At 51.5% G+C, this 19,737-nt stretch overlaps 5 protein-coding genes and 1 pseudogene across 6 annotated transcripts in view; 2 read left to right on the plus strand and 4 right to left on the minus strand.

Moving 5' to 3' along the window:
* The window catches only part of LOC128819137 (feather beta keratin-like), a 68,953-nt gene extending 55,325 nt beyond the window's left edge, over nucleotides 1–13,628 (plus strand). Inside the window, exons 4-5 of one of the 2 annotated variants that reach the window (XM_053999093.1) lie at nucleotides 11,754–12,157; nucleotides 13,099–13,628. In XM_053999093.1, the coding sequence (XP_053855068.1) occupies nucleotides 12,112–12,157; nucleotides 13,099–13,445 (393 nt within the window). In that variant the 5' untranslated portion in view covers nucleotides 11,754–12,111 and the 3' untranslated portion in view covers nucleotides 13,446–13,628. The remainder of the gene's footprint in view (nucleotides 1–11,753; nucleotides 12,158–13,098) is intronic. The other variant, XM_053999100.1, reaches the window with a different exon arrangement.
* The window catches only part of LOC128819028 (feather beta keratin-like), a 93,900-nt pseudogene that overhangs the window by 54,368 nt on the left and 19,795 nt on the right, over nucleotides 1–19,737 (plus strand).
* Nucleotides 1,499–8,224, minus strand: LOC128819229 (feather beta keratin-like). The gene is made up of 2 exons (XM_053999256.1): nucleotides 7,929–8,224; nucleotides 1,499–1,556 (listed from the first exon to the last, which is right to left on the minus strand). The coding sequence occupies exons 1-2, from the start codon at nucleotides 8,222–8,224 to the stop codon at nucleotides 1,499–1,501; spliced, it is 354 nt and encodes a 117-aa protein (XP_053855231.1).
* Nucleotides 4,831–5,184, minus strand: LOC128819306 (feather beta keratin-like). Its single transcript, XM_053999399.1, has one exon. It carries the CDS (start codon nucleotides 5,167–5,169, stop codon nucleotides 4,831–4,833), a length of 339 nt encoding a protein of 112 aa, XP_053855374.1. The 5' UTR covers nucleotides 5,170–5,184.
* On the minus strand, nucleotides 10,502–11,081 carry LOC128819195 (feather beta keratin-like). The gene is made up of 2 exons (XM_053999177.1): nucleotides 11,071–11,081; nucleotides 10,502–10,885 (listed from the first exon to the last, which is right to left on the minus strand). Exon 2 carries the CDS (start codon nucleotides 10,863–10,865, stop codon nucleotides 10,518–10,520), a length of 348 nt encoding a protein of 115 aa, XP_053855152.1. The 5' UTR covers nucleotides 10,866–10,885; nucleotides 11,071–11,081; the 3' UTR covers nucleotides 10,502–10,517.
* On the minus strand, nucleotides 15,617–17,432 carry LOC128819147 (feather beta keratin-like). The gene is made up of 2 exons (XM_053999109.1): nucleotides 16,644–17,432; nucleotides 15,617–16,470 (listed from the first exon to the last, which is right to left on the minus strand). The coding sequence occupies exon 2, from the start codon at nucleotides 16,448–16,450 to the stop codon at nucleotides 16,064–16,066; it is 387 nt and encodes a 128-aa protein (XP_053855084.1). The 5' UTR covers nucleotides 16,451–16,470; nucleotides 16,644–17,432; the 3' UTR covers nucleotides 15,617–16,063.

A 19,737-nucleotide genomic window follows, 5' to 3' on the forward strand; every position in this document is an offset into this window, starting at 1 on the left:
CAAGAGAATCCTCAAGGTCCTTTCCAAGCAAAACCATTCTACAATGAGTCTTTGGTCACCTCCAAGAAGTTCCTTGAGCACTCCTTTTGCTGTGATTCTGCTTCCTGGGATGGGCACAGTGTCCTGCTGAGGAAGAAGGTTCCTTACCAGGGAGCAAAATTCAGTTCCTCCTAATGCAATGAGGATGGTCAGTGACAGACTTGTGTGTGGCACTGAATTGATCCACCTAAGGGCTCTGAGGGAGCTGGTGAAAGTGCTCTCAAGCCACTTGCTCTCTTTTGCCAGCACTCCTGGCTAACTGGAGAGGTCCCAGTTGATGCAGGCTTGAAAATGGGACTCTTTCCTAGAAGAAGGGCCAGAAGAAGGGTCTGGGCAACTCCAGGCCTGTCAGTCTGAGCCCAGTGCTGCAGAAGCTGCTGGAGCAGATCATCTTGAGAGTATTTAATGGCCCCTGCAGGACCACCAGGTGATCAGGCCCAGCCAGCCTGGCTTTAGCAAAGTCAGGTCCTGCTTGGCCAACCTCAGTCACCTGAGGTGTCAATGTGACCTCCTTAGTAAGTGAGGAAAAGGCTGTGGATGATGATTTTTACTTGGAATTTAGTAAAGACTTAAATCTCCAGGTTTGGGAAGGAGTGACAAGGAAGCTGCCTATGGGAAAGGGATCTGGGGGTGCTGGTTGACAGTAGCTGAACATGATCCAATGTGTTCCCAGGTGGCCACGAAAATCAGTGGCGTCCTGGCTTGTATTACCTATAGTGGAGCCAGCAGGACCACCACAGTGACTGTCCCACTGTGTAGGGTACTGGTGAGGCCAAACCCTGAATCTGAGTTCAGTTTTAGGTCCCTCACAACAAGAAAGACATTGAGGTGCTTGAGGATGTCCAAAGAAGAACAAGGATGTTGGTGAAGAATGTACAGAACCATTTCTGTAAGGGGCAGCTGAGGGAAGTGTCGTTGCTTTGTCTGGGGATCAGGCTAGCTTGAACCAATGGATTTCCCCGGGTTCCGTGTGCACTCCTGGATTCCAGTTCTGGGATGTTCAGAGAGTCCTGGTGGGGAAGAGTTGGACAAATGTATGCTGCCATCGGGAGGTTGTGCTGGGGATATGGGCACAAGTACATCGGTGTGTCCAAGGCTTTGGGAAAAGGAAGGGCCTGTGCTGCATCCTGCACGCCCAGTGGATGGTTCTATTGTTGACAGACATCCCAGGAGAGGTCTTGTGGCCCCTTTTCCAAACACACTGATGGGCTGTTGACCCTTGGCTTTGTGCGAGGTGAAGTTGCAAGAGCCTTGGTAGAACAAAGGAGGAGGAGACGTGTGAGGCTATATTCCAGGAACACTTTATTGAGGCAAAAGAATTAAAAGACAGGAGAAAGAAGTGGGAAGGGAGGTGATGTGAGCTGCAATAGGGTGACCTTTGCAAAGCAAAGGTGCTTTGCTTGCAGGAGCTGTTGCCACAGCACCAAGGTGGTGTTGTCAGGGGTGGTGCTGAGGGTCCTTAGCAGATGTAGCCGCCCCTTCTGCCATAGCAGCCCAGGCCTCCCAGCCCATAGCCAAATCCACGACCGTAGCCAAAGCCATAGCCAAAGCCACCAAATCCACCAGAGATGGGCTGTCCCTGGGCATTGAGTTCACTGCCCAGAGCAGCCGAGGAGGTGGATCCGACGGCGGTGTTCTGGGGGAAGGAGGTCATGATGGGTCCTGGCAGGGTGACCAGCACAGGGGAAGGGTCGATGATGACGCGGGAATCCTGGCATTGCAGAGCACAGGGCTCGTTGCAGCTGTTGGCCAGCGGGGTGGGTCCGCAGGGCTGGCAGAGGGTGTTGCAGGCCATGGCTGTGGGGTGGAGGGTCCCTGGAAGAGATAGGGGTGAGGCAGGGAAGGGATGTGGGGGTGCAAGGGACAGTGATGCAGGAAAGTAAGAGAGTGTGGAGGCTGTTGTGGGGCTGTGGGGAGGCGTGAGGGCTGCTGAGGCTGGGGCTGAGCATGCTGGAAGAGAGGGACCAGGAGTGCAGGAGCAGGAGGGTCAGGGGCTTGAGGCTCACCTGGTTGTTGGCAGGAGCAGGAGGAGAAGGTGTGAGAAGTGTGTGAGGGAGAGAGGCTCTGGGCTGGCTTTTATGCAGGTCCTGGAGGGGCGGGACTGCCTTGTCCCATGGCCTTGGGGCGTTTTGCAGGCTGAAGCTCTTGCCTGGCCCAGCCAGGTGAGTCATGAGGTGGGGAGTGTTTTTCTTCATGTAATTCTGCAATTCCTTGTTCAGCTGTTGATGCTGTGTCCATCTGATCTTGGCGGCAGCTTTAGAGTGAGTTGGTATTTGGGAGGCTGTGATTGTTCCGTGTGTGTCAGGGATGGCTAAATAAACAGCCAGAGCCCTGGAAAGGTGCAATGTCATCAGTGAGGTAATTTTGTGGCACTCATGTACTGTGGTTTTCAAGTGCCTTATGAAGCCTGGACTCATCCCTTTGTGTCTTGAATGAAATCAAGGGAGAGAAACTGGAATACCAGGTGCTGGTCAGGATTTGTTTAATCTTTATGGTCCATTTGGATTTCAGAAAATTACATGACAATGAACTCTTTCATTTTAAGTGTACATCTTAACATCATTAAGAAATCAAAAAAACCCACCAGTCAACACTGTCTGATCCTTTTTTCATAATGGCTGATCTGTGACTTCAATTCTGTTATTCTGCATTCAAACTGTAAGGTTTCATATCTTACATCCCTTAAACCTTAATACTGTGCTCCTGTTAGCAAAAACCAATAATTACTGCCTGATGGTCAGCATGCTCCTCTTTCTTTCTTTGTCATGGTATGGGCATTTCTTCGTGAAATTCTATGATTCCATGTCATTTTCTTGAGGCCTTGTCCATCTAACCTTGACAGCAGCTTTTAAGTGCAAGTTAGTATTTGAAAGGGTTTGAATGGAAGATTAGTGTTAGGCTGGGCCCAATAAAAAGCCAAAATTTAGGAGAGGTGTGGTGTCATCAATGAAATGACCCCATGACACTCTTTTGCTGTGGTTTGTGGGTGTGCTGTGATGAGGAGCCCCATCCCCTCCCAGCCCTGTCTCACTGCTCTGGGATTTGCAGCTGTGCTGGAGGTGTTGCCCCTTCCCTCACATTCCATTGCTCCCCACCTTGATCCCACCTGGATAAACCTGACACTAGACCTGACTTTTCCTGTTCACTCTCCTCTGTGGATATCTTGGTGCTCCTCTTGCTTTTAAGCTTTTGCTATCCAGGGTAATTAGGCTTCAACTTGGGCTGAGTGCAAAGGGCTCACGCCACTAGTGGCTGTCAGAAAGAGGATTGAGAGGTCAGCCAGGGTTGTTGCAGGTGAGCATTTTGTGATCTTTGACAACCAGGCAAGTCCAGGTTGTGTCAGTACCCAGCCTGGTGGTCTGAGAAAGGTCTGAAGAGCTGGACCCGAAGGCTTGTGGCCAGTGTCCCAAAGTCCAGATGGCAGCAAGCCCCCAGTGCTGTAGCCCAGGAGGTTGGATCCATTGGGGCAACCCTGAAAATCTGGTGCTGAAGCTCAGTAAGGGCATCTGCCAAGGGCTGTTTGTTGGGAGGAGTCATCCCAGGTAGGAAGGAATGTATGAATATCAAATGTAAGAATAGTTTTCTTCTGAGAAATCACCCTTGTGTTTCTGGGTGAGAAAAAGTGGAGCAGGAGATGTCCCCGTACCTTTTCCCTGTGGGAAAAGGGACCCCAAGTCTTCAGGTCAGGATTGGGAAAAGTGTTGTGATGAAGCAGGAGGAGGCTGGTGTCTCCTGAGCATTGGTGAGGTCCCATGTGAGGTGTTCTGAGCAGTTCTGGGCTTCCCAAATGTAAATGAAGTAGATTTAGTGAACTGACACCAGTTCAGGGCCAAAAAGATTCTAAAGGGCCTTGGAGGGTCTTTCCCAGAGCAGAGGCTGTGAGAGTTGGGATTCCCAGGGACAAGGCTGGACAGGGGGGTGTCATCAATGTGTGCAAATTCCAGACTGCAGAGAATGAAGCCGAGGGAGCCTGGCTGTTCTCAGCAATGCACACGTGCAGGACAAGAGAGCAAGGGCACAAGTGAAAACAGATGGAATTCCCTGGGAAAGGCAGAAAAGCCCTTTTCAGTACAAGGTTTGTCCCAGAGTAAAAGAGGTGGTTGAGTACCTGTTCTGGGAGAGCCAACTCTGAACTGTCCATGGTCTTGGAAATCCGGCTCTTGCTGACTATGACAGAGCAGAAGAGAATGAAGCAATTGCACTCCAGAGTTCTTGCCTAATTGGGATAACTTTGTTCCTATTTTTTTGGGGAGGGTTAGGGAGTCCTGCTAGGAAGAGAGTTTGTCAAGTGTCTATTGCAAAAGTGTGTACTGGCCCAGAGAGACCTGGAGAGAGCCATGAGCAAGAGAAATTTGTTGTGTCAATGCCTTTGGTGTAGTAGGTGAAGGGTTTGTATCTCACCTCAATCCCTGCTTGCCATACCAGTCTTGATTGTTACCGGGGTGATGTATTTTCTAAGCAAGGTTTGAGACCTTTTTCCATTCAGTCCAGTAGTCTATTTATTCAGTTTATTCTATTTATTCAGTAGTCTATTTATTGGCACTGTGTTGGGTAAGGAGGTGAGACCACGGGAATTCAGAAAAATGAGGAGACATGTCAAGCTTTGATGCAGGAAATCTTTACTAAGTCAAAAGAAAAAAAAAAAAACAAAACAAAAAAACAGGCAGGAGAAAGTATTTGAAAGGATCGGTCTGAGGTAGAAGTAGGGCAACCATCAGCCAAGATGCTTTGCTTGCAGGAGCTGTTGTCAGAGCCCAGAGATGGTGGTGTCAGGGGTGGTGCTGAGGGCCCTTAGCAGTTGTAGCCGTAGCCCCTTCTGCCATAGCAGCCCAGGCCTCCCAGCCCATAGCCAAATCCACGGCCGTAGCCAAGGCCGTAGCCAAAGCCACCAAATCCACCAGAGATGGGCTGTCCCTGGGCACTGAGTTCACTGCCCAGAGCAGCCGAGGAGGTGGATCCGACGGCGGTGTTCTGGGGGAAGGAGGTCATGATGGGTCCTGGCAGGGTGACCAGCACAGGGGAAGGGTCAATGATGACGCGGGAATCCTGGCATTGCAGGGCACAGGGCTCGTTGCAGCTGTTGGCCAGCGGGGTGGGTCCGCAGGGTTGGCAGAGGTTGTTGCAGGCCATGGCTGTGGTATGGAGGGTTCCTGGAAGAGAAGGGGTGAGGCAGGGAAGGGATGTGGGGGTGCAAGGGGCAGTGATATAGGAGAATGATGGAGTGTGGAGGCTGTTGTGGACCTGTGGGGAAGCATGAGGGCTGCAGAGTCTGGGGCTGAGCATGCTGGCAGAGGGGTCAGGGGAGCAAGGGTTGGAGGGTCTGGGGCTTGAGGCTCACCTGGTTGTCTGCAGGAGGAGAAGGCGTCAGGAGAAGTGTGTGAGGGAGAGAGGTGCTGGGCCGGCTTTTATGCAGGTCCTGGAGGGGCGGGACTGCCTTGTCCCATGGCCTTGGGGCATTTTTTAGGCAGCAGGTCTTGGCTGGCCCAGCCTGCTGAGTCATGATTTGGGGAGTGTTTTTCTTCCCACAACTCTGCAACTCTGCCAGCCCTTGAGTCCATGTCCATCTGACCTTGGCGGCAGTTTTCAAGGGAGAGTTGGTGTTTGAGAGTATTTCATTATTAAATGTGTGTGAGGGAGGACTGAATAAGCAACCATAGCCCTGGAGAACTACAATGTCATCAATGAAGTCATTTTGTGGCACTTGTGTGCTGTGGTTTGTGGCTTCCTTCTGATGACTGGGCCTCTATTCTGTGCCACTGGATGTCCATCAGTCATTGTGTTGCACCCAGGAATGCTGAGGGAGCCTCTGATGTCCTGGGGAGGTCACTGCAGTATAGCTTGGAAGGGTTACAGTGCCTGGGAGTGCCTGATGGAGTAAAGAGAGTTTGTGGCATTCTGTCTTGAATGCAGTGAAGGGAGAGCATCTGGAAAAGGAGAGGCTGTTCAGGCTGAACTTGTTCCAAAATTATTGCCCTTTTGGAATTCTCAGCTGTACATGATAATGTACTCTGTCATTTAAATTGTATTCCTTGACCTCATTAAGAAACCCATTAAACAAACAAGAAATGGGTGCCCAGGCAGGTCTGTCACATCAGTTGTCTTATTCCACATTAAGGTTGTATGGTTTCATAACTTGTATCCTTTAAGGCTTAACATTGTGTTCCTGTGAGCAAAACCCAAGAATTACTAGCTCTGCTCAGCAACATCATCTTCCTTTCCCTGTCATGGTGCAGGTGTTTGTTTTTGGAATTCTGTTATTCCAAGTCCTTCTCTTGAGTCTGTGTCCATCTGACCTTGGCTGCAGCTTTTAAATGTGATTATTAGAGGTTAAAGACTGGTGCTGATGGTGCATGTCAGGGTGGGGTGAAGATGTTACCAAAGCTTGGGAGAGGTGGGATATCATCGCTGATGTCACCCTGTGATACTGGTGTGCTGTGGTTTTTGTGTGTGTTGTGAAGAGGGACCCCATTCCCTGCCAGCCATGTCAGGCTGGTCTGGGCTTTGCCTGTGTTCTGGGGCTGAGGGGCTGCTCCTTCCACTACATTCCTGCCTGCCTTGGCTCCATCTCTCCTGCCCAGTCCATATGCCAGGCCTTTCTCAATGGAGATGGGAAAGCAGTTCCTGAGATTTATGAAGGTCACCCAAGCTCCTCAAAGTCCAGTTCTGTTTGATCCATGGCAGTCGTCTCAGCTGGGCCCAGCATGGTCACACTGTGGGGTCACAGTGCTGAGTTCTGACTGACACATGGAAAGGAAAACAGCTGAAAGATAAGGAGAACAAGACAGGTGAGGAGAAGTTGAAGGAATTGGAGCTGTTCAATTTTCAGAAGAAGAGGATTGACCTTATTGCTCTCTGAAATTGTCTGAATGGAATTTTTTTAACACCAGTCTTGTCTCCCTTTCACCAAGCTGTAGAGAAGAGGGAATGAACTTAGGTTTCCTTAGCGGAGGTTTAGTTTCCTAATAGGGAAATTTAATTCACGGACACGCAGGACAACCAACATACTGAAAGGGCTGGAGAATCTGTCATTTAGGAGAGGCTGGGAGAGCTGGGAGACAAGGATGGACAGCAGGGTATCATCAATGTATGAAAATCCCTGATGGCCGGGAATGAAGTCAAGGGAGTCCATTTATTCACAGCGGTGCAACCATGTAGGAAAGGAGGGCAAGGACACAAGTGAAAACAGATGGAATTCCATGGGCAAAGAAGGGAAGAATTTTTCAGTGTGAGGGTGGACAGAGCACAGAAGACGTGGTGGAGTCTCAGTCCTAGGAGAGCCAAACCTGAACTGTCCATGGTACGGGAAATCCTGCACTTGTGAGTCTTTCTCGAGCAGAGGGGAATGAAGAACTTGCATCCCAGAATTCCTGCCCAACTGGGTGATTTTGTGACTCTGCTGAGAGGGTGCAAGAGTTCTGCTGGGAAGAGAGTTTGCCTAGTGTGTGCTGGCATGGAGTCACTCTACCAGAGCTGTGCTCAGGAGACCATTAATGTGTCAAAAGTCTGGTATAGCAGCTGATGGGCTTGTGCCACGTTCTGGAAGGTCCTCCCAGTCCTGTGCTACCTGTGTCAGTCTTGGTTGTTAATGGTGGTGACATATTTACTAAGAAATGTGTTGTGCCCCTTTTCCAATGCCCTGTCTGACTGACACTGTGAGAGGTGAGGATGTGAGACCACCAGAATTTACAAACATGAGGAGAAATGTCAGGCTCTGATGCAGGACAACTTTATTGAGGCAAAAGAATTAAAAGGCAGGAGGAAGAAGCAGAACTGATCCAGTGTGAGGTGCAAGTAGGAAGACCATCAGCCGAGGTGCTTTGCTTGCAGAAGCTGTTGCCAGAACCCCAAGGTGGTGCCTTTAGCAGGTGTAGCAGCCCCTTCTGCCATAGCAGCCCAGCCCATAGCCATACCAACGGCCATAGCCAAGGCCATAGCCAAAGCCACCAAATCCACCAGAGATGGGCTGTCCCTGGGCACTGAGTTCAGTGCCCACGGCAGCCGAGGAGGTGGATCCGACGGCGGTGTTCTGGGGGAAGGAGGTCATGATGGGCCCTGGCAGGGTGACCAGCACAGGGGAAGGGTTGATGATGACGCGGGAATCCTGGCACTGCAGGGCACAGGGCTCGTTGCAGCTGTTGGCCAGCGGGGTGGGTCCGCAGGGTTGGCAGAGGGTGTTGCAGGCCATGGATGTGGTGTGGAGAGACCCTGGAAGAGAGGGAGGTGAGGCAGGGCAGGGCTATGGGGGTGTGAGGGGCAGTGATGCAGGAGGGTGAGGGAGTGTGGAGGCTGTTGTTGGGCTGTGGGGAGGTGTGAAGGCTGCTGAGGCTGGGGCTGAGCGTGCTGGAAGAGAGGGGCCAAGGGGGCAGGAGTGGGAGGGTCAGGGGCTTGAGGCCCACCTGGTTGTCAGCACCAGAGCAGTAGGTGTCAGGAGAAGTGTGTGAGGGAGAGATGCTCTGGGCCCACTTTTATGCTGGTCCTGCAGGGGTGGGACAGCCTTGTCCCATGGCCTTGGGGCATTTTGCAGGTAGCAGGTTTTGCCAGGCCCAGCCTGGCAAGTCATGATGTGGAGAGTGGTTTCCTTCTCACAACTCTGCCGTGTCTTGTCTTGCTCTAAGGAGACCATGTCCATCTGACCTTGGCGTCAGCTTTAAAGTGAGAATTTGTATTTGGGAGCATTGACATGGAAAATGTGTGTCAGAGAAACCAGAATATTCCAAAAAAGCCTAGGAAAATTATGGGTGTCATCAGTGAGGTCATTTTGTGGCACTCTTATGGGATTTTTTTTGTGGGTGTGTTGTGAAGAGGGGCCCCATTCCATCGCAGCCATGTCAGGCTGCTGTGGGCTTTTCGGCTGTGCTGTGCATGAGGAGCTGCCCCTTCCATTGCAGTCATTCCTCCTTTAAAACGTGTATTTGAGACCAAAGGCAGGTGTTGATGGTGCGTGACTGAAGATGTGACCAAGATTTGTAGAGCTGTGGTGTCATCAGTGAGGTCATTCTGTGGAACTCATGGTTTTGGGTTTGTGGTTGTGTTATTTAGCAGGGTCCCAAACTGTCCCAGGTCTGTCAGGCTGGTCTGGGCTTTGTGTCTGTGCCAGGTGTGAGCACCTGGACTCTTCCATTCCACGTGGGCAGTTGGAGAGTTGCCTCCTCAGCGAGCTGGCCAATGGTGGAGTGTCTGAGGAACCACTTGGTTGTGCCACCAGTCTGAGGGAGCTGGAGTCTGAGGGTAAAGGGAATCTCCTGCATTTCATGAGGGAGAAATGAGAAGTTCTGGATCTTGGGCAGGAATAGCACTGGGCCCTGGGTCATGCTGTGGGCTGAGAATCTGGAAAGCAGCTCTGCTGAGCAGGACCCTGTGATGCTGGTGGAGAGAAAAGGGACCACAAGATTGCATTGAAGCTTTAGTTGAAAAGGCATCATCAGTGTCCAAAATAGATTTCAGACACTGCTTGCCATGAAGTCAGGAGAGGTGGCCCTTCCTCTCTTTAGAGCACTAACTGGGTCCCATGTGGTGTGGTTTGGGCACTTCTGGGCTCCCCAGTGGAAGATGCTCATGGACTTAGAAACAAAACCAGTTCATGGCCAACAAGATTCTAAAGGGGCTGGGAGATCTTTCTCAGATGAGAGACCGAGAGAGCTGTGACTCCCAGGAGACAAGGATGGAGAGAGGCATGTCATCAGTGAGTGCAAATCCCTGGCGGTAGGGAATGAAGATGAGGGATCACAGCCATCCTCAGCAGTCCAAATGTGAAGGATAATAGGGCAACGACACAAGTGAAAACAGATGTAATTCCAGGGGCATGGAAGAGAAGTATTTTTCAGTGTGAGAGTGGGCACAGAATGGAAAAGGTATTGGAGTCTGTCCTGGGAGATCCAGAACTGGAACTGCCCATGGTCCTGGAATTCCTGATCTTGTTGGTCTGACTTGAGCAGAAGGGAATGAAGCTCTTGCACTCCGGTGTTCCTCCCAAAATGTATGATTTTGTGACTGTTTACAGGGAGGGTTTGAGGATCCAGCTGGGAAAGAGAGTTTGTCAAGTATCTACTGCCATGTAGCAGCTTTTTCAGAGCCGTGAGCAGGAGAGCATTGGTGTGTCAAAGCTTTTGGTGTAGCAGGTGAAGGGTTTGTGACATATTCTGGAAGGTCACACTCCCACCCTGCTTCCTGTGCAATTCTTGTGATTACTGGTGGGGACATATGTCCTAAGAAAGGTGTTCCAGCCCTTTTTCTGCCTATGTCAATGACCTGTTAAGGACACACACTGTGCTGGGTAAAGATGTGAGACAATTTGAAATCAAAAAGAAGAGGAGACATCTCAGGCTTTGATGCAGGAAAACTTTATTGAGGTAAAAGACTGAAGACAGAGGAGAAAAAGATGGAACGCATCCAGTACAAGTTGCAAGTAGGGCAAACATCAGGCAAGGTGCTTTGCTAGCAAGAGCTGTTGCCACAGCACCAAGGTGGTGAACCAGTCCTTAACAGGTGTAGTAGCCCCTTCTGCCATAGCAGCCCAGGCCTCCCAGCCCATAGCCACAGCCATAGCCAAACCCACGGCCGTAGCCAAGGCCGTAGCCAAAGCCACCAAATCCACCAGAGATGGGCTGTCCCTGGGCGTTGAGTTCACTGCCCACGGCAGCCGAGGAGGTGGATCCGACGGCGGTGTTCTGGGGGAAGGAGGTCATGATGGGTCCTGGCAGGGTGACCAGCACAGGGGAAGGGTTGATGATGACGCGGGAATCCTGGCACTGCAGGGCACAGGGCTCGTTGCAGCTGTTGGCCAGCGGGGTGGGTCCGCAGGGTTGGCAGAGGGTGTTGCAGGCCATGGCTGTGGTGTGGAGGGTTCCTGGAAGAGAAGGGATGAGGCAGGGCTATTGGGGTGCAAGGGGTGATGATGCAGGAAGGTGAGGTAGTATGGAGGCTGTTGTGGGGCTGTGGGGAGGTGTGAAGGCTGCTGAGGCTGGGTCCAAGCATGCTGGAAGAGAGGGGCCAAGGGGACAGGAGCAGGAGGGTCAGGGGTTTGAGGCTCACCTGGTTGTTGGCAGGAGCAGAAGGAGAAGGAATCAGGAGAAGAGTCTGAAAGACAGAGGCACTGGGTTGGCTTTTATGCTGGTCCTGGAGGGGCGGGACTGCCTTGTCCCATGGCCTTGGGGCATTTTGCGGGCAGCAGCATCCCTTGGCTGGCCCAGCCTGGTGAGTCATGAAGTGGGGAGTGTTTTCCTTCCTTATGTTCTGCAATTCTGTGTCCTTCCCCTGAGTCTGTGTCCATTTGACCTTGACCAATCGGGAGAAAAAAAAAGCCAATGGATTGGTGCTGGTTTTGTTTTAAATGTAGAGGCAAACAAAGCCTACAGGAATCTGGGTGTTGTTTCATGTCTTCAGCTAACCCCCAGCCATTCCTTCTGGCCAAACCTACTTCCCTGCGGCCTGGGATATGGTCGCTGCTCTGGGCTGAAATTTCATAAATGGGTCATGAGGTGGCCATGTACCCTTGGCTATGAAAAGCTCCAGCAGTTATTTGGACAGGGTTAGGAAAAGAAATACAAGCAGGTTGAGGGATTTGATCCTCCTGTTCCACACCACTGTTGGGGCTCCTCTGTGGAATAAGGCCATGAACACAGTTGGCCAAGAGCAGTGCAGGGAAACCATGAAACAGATGGGAGTGGAGGGTCCTTAAGATGAGGATAAGCTGAGAGAGCTGGAATTTCTTTCAGGCAGGAGGCAAGAATGCAAATGGGACAATAATCCATGTCAGCGTACCATGGAATGTCCTCCGTGATGACACCGCAGATCTCCTAAGCTGTGGTTGAATCTTCGATGTGTCAAGACATGCACAATCAACATCAACACCTTGGTCTCTAATTCTTGCAACTAAAACCTGCCACCAAGTTTAGATGGAGATGGCCTCAGGAGCAGAACATGAAATTGCACAATTCCACAGAGGAACAACTGCTCCATGACACAGAAGGAAAGAGGAGCTTACTGGCTGTCCGTTAGTAATTATTGGGTTTTGCTCGCAGGAACAGCACATTAAGACTTACTAATTATAAGTTCTGAAAACTTGTGGCTTGAATGCGGAAAAAAGGAATTGATGTCACAGACCAGCCTGCGAAAAAAGGTATCGGGCTCTCTTTGTTCTTTACTGGATTCCTGGATGAGGTCAAGGAATACACTCTAAATGACAGAGTATATTGTCATGTAAATTGTGTAAATTTCAAAATACAAGTAGACTGGAACAAGTTCAGCCCTGAATTGGCTCGTGTTTTCCAGATCTTCCTTCTTGATATCATTTAAAACACAAAAGGGAGGAGCTCTCTTTCCTCTGTCAGGAAGGGCTCTCAGGCACTGTGACATTTCCAAATTATTGCAGAGTGACCTCCCCAGGACATCAGCAGCTCCCTCAGCATTCCTGGGTGCAATACAATGACCGATGGCCATCCAGTGGCACAAAACAGAGTCCAAGTCTTCACAAAGCACCCACAAACCACAGAACACAACTGCCACAAAATGACCACACTGATGACATTGCACCTTTCCTGGGCGCTGCTTCCACATTCACCCCTCCCTGACACGCACTAAGCAGTCAAATCCTCCCAAAGACCGACTCCTACTTAGAAGCTGCCACCAAGGTCAGATGGACACAGCCTCAAGAGCAGGACATGGAATTGCAGAAATGGACAAAGGAGAACACTCCCCACCTCATGACTCACCAGGCTGGGCCAGGCGAGAGCTGCTACCTAAAAAATGCCCCAAGGCCATGGGACAAGGTTGTCCTGCCCATACAGGACGAGCAAAAAAGCCAGCCCAGCACCTCTCTCCCTCACACACTGGTCCTGATACCTTCTCCTCCTGCTCCTGTCAACTACCAGATGAGCCTCAAGCCCCTGACCCTTCTCCTCCTGTACCCCCTGGCCCTCTCTTCCAGCACGCTCAGCCCCAGCCTCAGCAGCCCTCATACCTCCCCACAGCCCCAAAACAGCCTCCACATTCCCTCACCCTCCTGCATCACCACCCCTTGCATCCCTCACCCCTGCCCTGCCTCACCCCCGTCTCTTCCAGGGACCCTCCACACCACAGCCATGGCCTGCAACACCCTCTGCCAGCCCTGCGGACCCACCCCGCTGGCCAACAGCTGCAACGAGCCCTGTGCCCTGCAATGCCAGGATTCCCACGTCATCATCAACCCTTCCCCTGTGCTGGTCACCCTGCCAGGACCCATCATGACCTCCTTCCCCCAGAACACCGCCGTCGGATCCACCTCCTCGGCTGCTCTGGGCAGTGAGCTCAGTGCCCAGGGACAGCCCATCTCTGGTGGATTTGGCTTTGGCCTTGGCTACGGCCGTGGATTTGGCTATGGGCTGGGCGGCCTGGGCTGGTATGGCAGAAGGGGCAGCTACATCTGCTAATGGCCCTCGGCACACCATGCTCCAACTGTGGGGCAGGAAGGCACTGATGATCTGGCAAAACCTCCTCCAAGCAATGGGCTTCGGCTGCTCGCCCTACTTGCGCTTCAGCCTGGCTCCCTTCCATTTGCTCCTTATGGCCTTTCAGTCTTCCACCTCAATAAAGTTTTTCTGCACCACATTTTATGATAAGTCCTTCTTTCTGATCCCAAGACCCTTCCAGTCTCATTCAGCTCTCATCCAGGCTTCCAGAGTTCACTGAGGTTGGATGAAAAAGTCCTCCAAAACCTCTTTTATGATTTATTTCCCAGTTCTACTACGCACTGACACACTTTGCTCTTCTAGTGCATTCCACAAATCCTTCAGCTACTAAATCACAGACCTGGATACACTAAGACAGATCTATCTCTGCCTCTGGCCCAAGCCTCTCTGGGTGGTGGGTTCACTTTTGCTGGACAACAGTTGTTTCTGTCCCTCATCCTCTTCCAGTTGTTTCTGTCCCTCATCCTCTTCCATGCCCTTCTACAGATCCTATGAAGCAGGTCCATGTCTTCCTTGTCTTTGTGGGCTCAGAGTTCAACACAGAACTCTGATCTTAGTACAGGAGAGCAGAGGCTGAGATTCCCCCATTCTCTTGTGCTGCCCATGCTGTGGAGATGAGCCCAGGACATAGGGGGAATTTCTGGTCAGTGAGTGCACATGGCTGGGGCACATCTAATATCCAATTCTTCATTCACCAACACCCCAAGTGCTCCTCCTTGGGCCTGCTCTCAATCCCCTCATCACCCAGCCTTTATCCTGCTTGTTTGGGATTGCTCCAATCCAGGTGCAGCAGGTTCTGCTCTGCTCTGTTCTGGTGGTATTGGAGAACTCTTAATCTCTGGGTTACTGGGAACAAAGAAGACGAGACTCTGCTGAAGAAGATCAAGAGTATGGCCTTGAGGATGATCCATGGGTGAAGGTCTGGGACAGCCTTGGCCCATGACATTGGGACATTTTCCGGGCAGAAGCTGTTGCCTGGCACAGCTTGGTGAGTCATGAGGTTGGGCCTGTTTTGCTTCAAACAGCTCTGAAATTCCATGTCCTGCTCTTGAGGTCATGTCCATGGGACCTTGGTGATAGCTTTAATGGGTTGGTATTGGTTCCACTATGGATAGATGAGGGAAGGTGGACCAGTAGCCTGTACCTGGACTTGTGCAAAACTTTTGTTCCTGTGCCCGACAACATCCTTGTCTCTAAGTTGGACCTGATGGTTGGACCTCTAGCTGGATAAGAAATGGGCAGGATGGTCTCACTCAAAAGTTGTGATCACTAGCTCCATGTCCCAGTGTGGAGTGCCGGAATTAGTGATGACCAAGAGGGATTCATATTGGAACCATTGTAGCTCGCCATCTTTGTCAGGGATATGGAGTGTGGGTTTAAGTGTCCCCTTGGCAACACTGGGGATGACACCAAAGTGAGTGGTGTGGTTTATGGTCTGAGGGAAGGGATGGTATCCAAAGGGTTCTGGACAGGCTGGAGAGATGAGCTGGTGTGAAGCTCGTGAAGGTCAACAGGGCCAAGAGGAAGGTCCTGCACCTGGATTGGATCAATCTCAGTAATGGATGTTGGATGGGTAATGAGTTAATTAACAGCATCCCTGAGGAGAAGGACTTGGGATGTTGGTGGATGAAGAATTAGACGAGTCCTGGCCACGTGAATGAGCTGAGCAAAAATCCCCCATGTCCTGGGGTTATCACCCTACAGTGCAAATTCTGCCCCTCTGCTGCACTCTAATGAGGCTGGACTTGTGTGTTCACTCTGAACACACAAAAATAAGGGAAGACATGGAACTCCTCCAGCAGATCTGAAAATGGCCTTGGGAGATGATGAGGGTCTGGAGGAGCTGGTGCCCAGGCAAAGTGAGCACACCAGCCAGGAGGGCCTTGTGTCAGAGTCATGGATAGACCTGCATTGGGGTATCCAGGCGTGTGTTCAAGCAACTGAAAAGTTGCTGTGGCACAACGGAAGAGCAAAGTGCACCAGTGGGTAATGGAATTGAGGAAATAATTCCTAAAAGAGGTCTTGGAGCACTTTTTCAACAATCCCAACAGCCTCAACAGCATTGGCTTAGTCTCAAAGTGTCTAAGGTGAAGAATGAAGAAGGAGTCTTGTGATGTTATGATGCAGGAAAATTTTATTAAGGTAGAACAGAGAAAACTCAGGATCAGCCAGTGGAAGGGAGCTGGTCTGAGGTGCAAGGAGGGCAACCATCAGCCAAGGCACCTTGCATGCAGATGGTTTGGCCAGAGCACCAAGGCCTTGCTGCCCCACAGTGGGAGCAGCCAGGCAGAGGTGCCCAATGGTCGCTGGCTTGGGAGAAGGGGTTTGCAGCAGAGGGAGCTGGACAGAGCTGAAGGGGCCATGCAGAGCATGGAGTGGAAAAAGAGCAGGAACAGAGATGGGCCGTGTTTGCAGACAGTCTGGTCTGGTGCCTTGGCTACTGCCTTGATTGGTGCCCCGAGAGCAGGAGCTGGAAGTGCTGAGCCCATTTGAGAGCCTTGACCCAGAGATGTTTCCTCAATGCCTGAGATGTGTTCCAGGGAGTGGTTGGTTGGTGTCAGGAGTGGTGCTGAGGGCCCTCAGCAGTTGTAGCCATAGCCCCTTCTGCCATAGCAGCCCAGGCCTCCCAGCCCATAGCCACAGCCATAGCCAAATCCACGGCCATAGCCAAGGCCGTAGCCACCAAATCCACCAAATCCACCAAATCCACCAAATCCACCAAATCCACCAAATCCAGAGATGGGCTGTCCCTGGGCGTTGAGTTCACTGCCCACGGCAGCCGAGGAGGTGGATCCGACGGCGGTGTTCTGGGGGAAGGAGGTCATGATGGGTCCTGGCAGGGTGACCAGCACAGGGGAAGGGTTGATGATGACGTGGGAATCCTGGCATTGCAGGGCACAGGGCTCGTTGCAGCTGTTGGCCAGCGGGGTGGGTCCGCAGGGTCGGCAGAGGGTGTTGCAGGCCATGGCTCTGGTGTGGAGGGTGCCTGAAAGAGAGGGGGGTGAGGCAGGGCAGGGGTGGGGGGCTGGCAGGCGAGGGAATGTGGAGGCTGTTGTTGGGCTGTGAGGAGGCGTGAGGGCTGCTGAGGCTGGGGCTGAGCGTGCTGGCAGAGAAGGGCCAGGGGTGCAGGAGCAGGAGGGTCAGGGGATTGAGGCTTACCTGGTTGTCAGCAGAAGCAGGATGGAGAAGGTGTCAGGAGAAGTGTGTGAGGGAGAGAGGCTCTGGGCTGGCTTTTATGCAGGTCCTGGAGGGGTGGGACAGCCTTGTCCCATGGCCTTGGGGCATTTTTTAGGCAGCAGCTCTTGCCTTGCTCGGCCTGTTGAGTCAAGAGCAGGGGAGTGTTTTCCTTCCTGTTGTTCTGCAGTGTCATGTCTTCTTCTTTTGTTTGTGTCCATGTGACATTGACGGCGGCTCATAATTCAAGAATTAGAGACCAGCGTGTGTTTTTTTGATGACATAAATCAAGACACGTAGAAGATTCAACCAAAGCTGAGGAGAACGGGGGAGACATCAGTGAGGTCATGCTATATTGACAACATGTCCCATTTGCATTCTTGCCTCCCATCTCAAGAAACTCCCAGACGTTCCAGCTTCTCCACATTTTGAGGATACCCCAGTATTGTCAATGTCATGGTCTCCCTGTACTGCTCTTGCTCAACCATGTCCACGTCCTTGTTCCACTCTGGAGCCCCAACAGTGGTGGGGGATAGGAATGTCAACTCCTCCAGCCTGCTTGTATTTCTTCTCCTAGATTACCTGTCCTGGTAACTGCTGGAGATTTTTATTCCAAAGAGTACATGTCCACCTCATGATCCACTTAAGCTCCAGCAGGACTACAAGGACCTTCCCTTCTAGAATGCTTTGGTTGCCAAGGGAAGGGCAACTGGTGTTATCCTGAACTTCTGTCAGGGCTTTAACACAGTCTCAAGTAACATCTTTATCTCTGAACTGCAGGCACGTGTGTTTCAAAGGTGGTCTAATGAATGGATGAGGAGCAGACAGCGTGTGATGGTCGATGGCTCTCTGTACAGGTGGAGACCAGTGACGAGGCCTCCAGGCCTCTGCCTTGGTCTGATGATTTTTAATACCTTTATCAAGGAGATGAGCAGTGAGATTGAGACCACCCTCAGCATGTTGGCAGGTGCCAGGGAGCAGAGCAGTGCAGTTGACACAAGAACATGGAGGGATTCCAACCAGGAGGGACACTGGGAATGTTGAGAACTTAAGAACCTTGTGTGTTTCAACAACTCCAAGTTCAAGGTCCAGCAAATGGCTTGGGACCGTCCCAGACATGAGCACAGCTTTGGAGAAGAACTCCTTGAGAGCAATACCACAGAGAAGAATTGCTGGTTCTGGTGGAGCAAAACAACACAGCATGGGAATTTTTAGCCCAGAAAAACAACCATATCCTGGTGTAAAAACAGGTGTGGTCAACAGGAATGCCTGGGGGTCATTTGAAGACAGGAGAAAACAGCCAAATTTCTGTCAGCTTTGTTTGCGTCTTCTACATTCCTGAGTCAAAAAAATACCAAACCCTTGACCTGTAATGCTCCCAGTTAAAAGCTGCTGCCAAGGTCAGATGGGTACAGCATCAAGGGAACACCGCCGTCGGATCCACCTCCTCGGCTGCCGTGGGCACTGAGCTCAGTGTGCAGGGACAGCCCATCTCTGGTGGATTTGGCTTTGGCTACGGCCTTGGCTACGGCCGTGGATTTGGCTATGGCTGTGGCTATGGGCTGGGAGGCCTGGGCTGCTATGGCAGAAGGGGCTATGGCTACAACTGCTAAGGGCCCTCAGCACCACTCCTGACACCAACCGACCGCACCCTGGAACACATCTCAGGCATTGAGGAAACATCTCTGGGTCAAGGCTCTCAAATGGGCTCAGCACTTCCAGCTCCTGATCTCAGGGCACCAAGCAATTCAGTAGCCAAAGGGTCAGCCTGGACTGCCTGCAAACATGGCCCATCTCTGTTCCTGCTCTCCTCCCACTCCATGCTCTGCATGGCCCCTTCAGCTCTGTCCAGCTCCCTCTGCTGCAAACCCCTTCTCCCAAGCCAGCGACCATTGGGCACCTCTGCCTGGCTGCTCCCACTGTGGGGCAGCAAGGCCTTGGTGCTCTGGCCAAACCATCTGCATGCAAGGTGCCTTGGCTGATGGTTGCCCTCCTTGCACCTCAGTCCAGCTCCCTTCCACTGGCTGCTCCTGAGTTTTCTCTGTTCTACCTTAATAAAATTTTCCTGCATCATATCATCACAAGACTCCTTCTTCATTCTTCTCCTTAGACACTTTGAGACTAAGCCAATGCTGTTGAGGCTGTTGAGATTGTTGAAAAAGTGCTCCAAGACCTCTTTTAGGAATTATTTCCTCAATTCCATTACCCACTGGTGCACTTTGTTCTTCCAGTGCACCACAGCAATTTTTCAGGTGCTTGAACACACGCCTGGATACCCCAATGCAGGTCTATCCGTGACTCTGACACAAGGCTCTCCTGGCTGGTGTGCTCACTTTGCCTGGGCACCAGCTCCTCCAGACCCTCATCATCTCCCAAGGCCATTTTCAGATCTGCTGGAGGAGTTCCATGTCTTCCCTTATTTTTGTGTGTTCAGAGTGAACACACAAGTCCAGCCTCATCAGAGTGCAGCAGAGGGGCAGAATGTGCACTGTGGAGTGATAACCCCAGGACATGGGGGATTTTTGCTCAGCTCATTCACGTGGCCAGGACACGTCCAATTCTTCATCCACCAACATCCCAAGTCCTTCTCCTCAGGGATGCTGTTAATTAACTCATTACCCATCCAACATCCATTACTGAGATTGATCCAATCCAGGTGCAGGACCTTCCTCTTGGCCCTGTTGACCTTCACGAGCTTCACACCAGCTCATGTCTCCAGCCTGTCCAGAACCCTTTGGATACCATCCCTTCCCTCAGACCATAAACCACAGCACTCACCTGACTGTTACTCACATTCTTTCTTTGGGGACACTCAATTGTTCTCCCCGTGTCCCTGACAGAGATGGGAAGTGATAATGGCTGAACACGAGTTTCTGAGGGTCACCACTCATCCCTGTTCTCCACGCACACATGGAGCCATTGACTCTTTCATCACTCTCTCAGTGAGACCATCCCACCCATTTCCTTCTTAACCCAATGGTCCAACCAACATCCACATCTCTCCAGGTTAGAGACAAGGATGTTTTCTGGCAAAGGAACAAATGCTGTGCAAAAGTCCAGGTACATGTTATTGGTCCCT

The sequence above is a fragment of the Vidua macroura genome, chromosome 1, assembly GCF_024509145.1.
Source record: "Vidua macroura isolate BioBank_ID:100142 chromosome 1, ASM2450914v1, whole genome shotgun sequence".
NCBI classification, from domain to species: Eukaryota; Metazoa; Chordata; class Aves; order Passeriformes; family Viduidae; genus Vidua; species Vidua macroura.

Bases quoted from the DNA above. Each gene is read 5' to 3' on its own strand.
- LOC128819147 (XM_053999109.1), bottom strand. From the start codon at position 16,450: ATGGCCTGCAACACCCTCTGCCGACCCTGCGGACCCACCCCGCTGGCC.
- LOC128819306 (XM_053999399.1), bottom strand. From the start codon at position 5,169: ATGGCCTGCAACAACCTCTGCCAACCCTGCGGACCCACCCCGCTGGCC.
- LOC128819195 (XM_053999177.1), bottom strand. From the start codon at position 10,865: ATGGCCTGCAACACCCTCTGCCAACCCTGCGGACCCACCCCGCTGGCC.
- LOC128819229 (XM_053999256.1), bottom strand. From the start codon at position 8,224: ATGGCCTGCAACACCCTCTGCCAACCCTGCGGACCCACCCCGCTGGCC. The intron at 1,557-7,928 runs CTATGGCAGAAG...CGGTCGTGGATT, and splicing joins TATGGCTATGGGCTGGGCTG to TGGCTATGGGCTGGGAGGCC.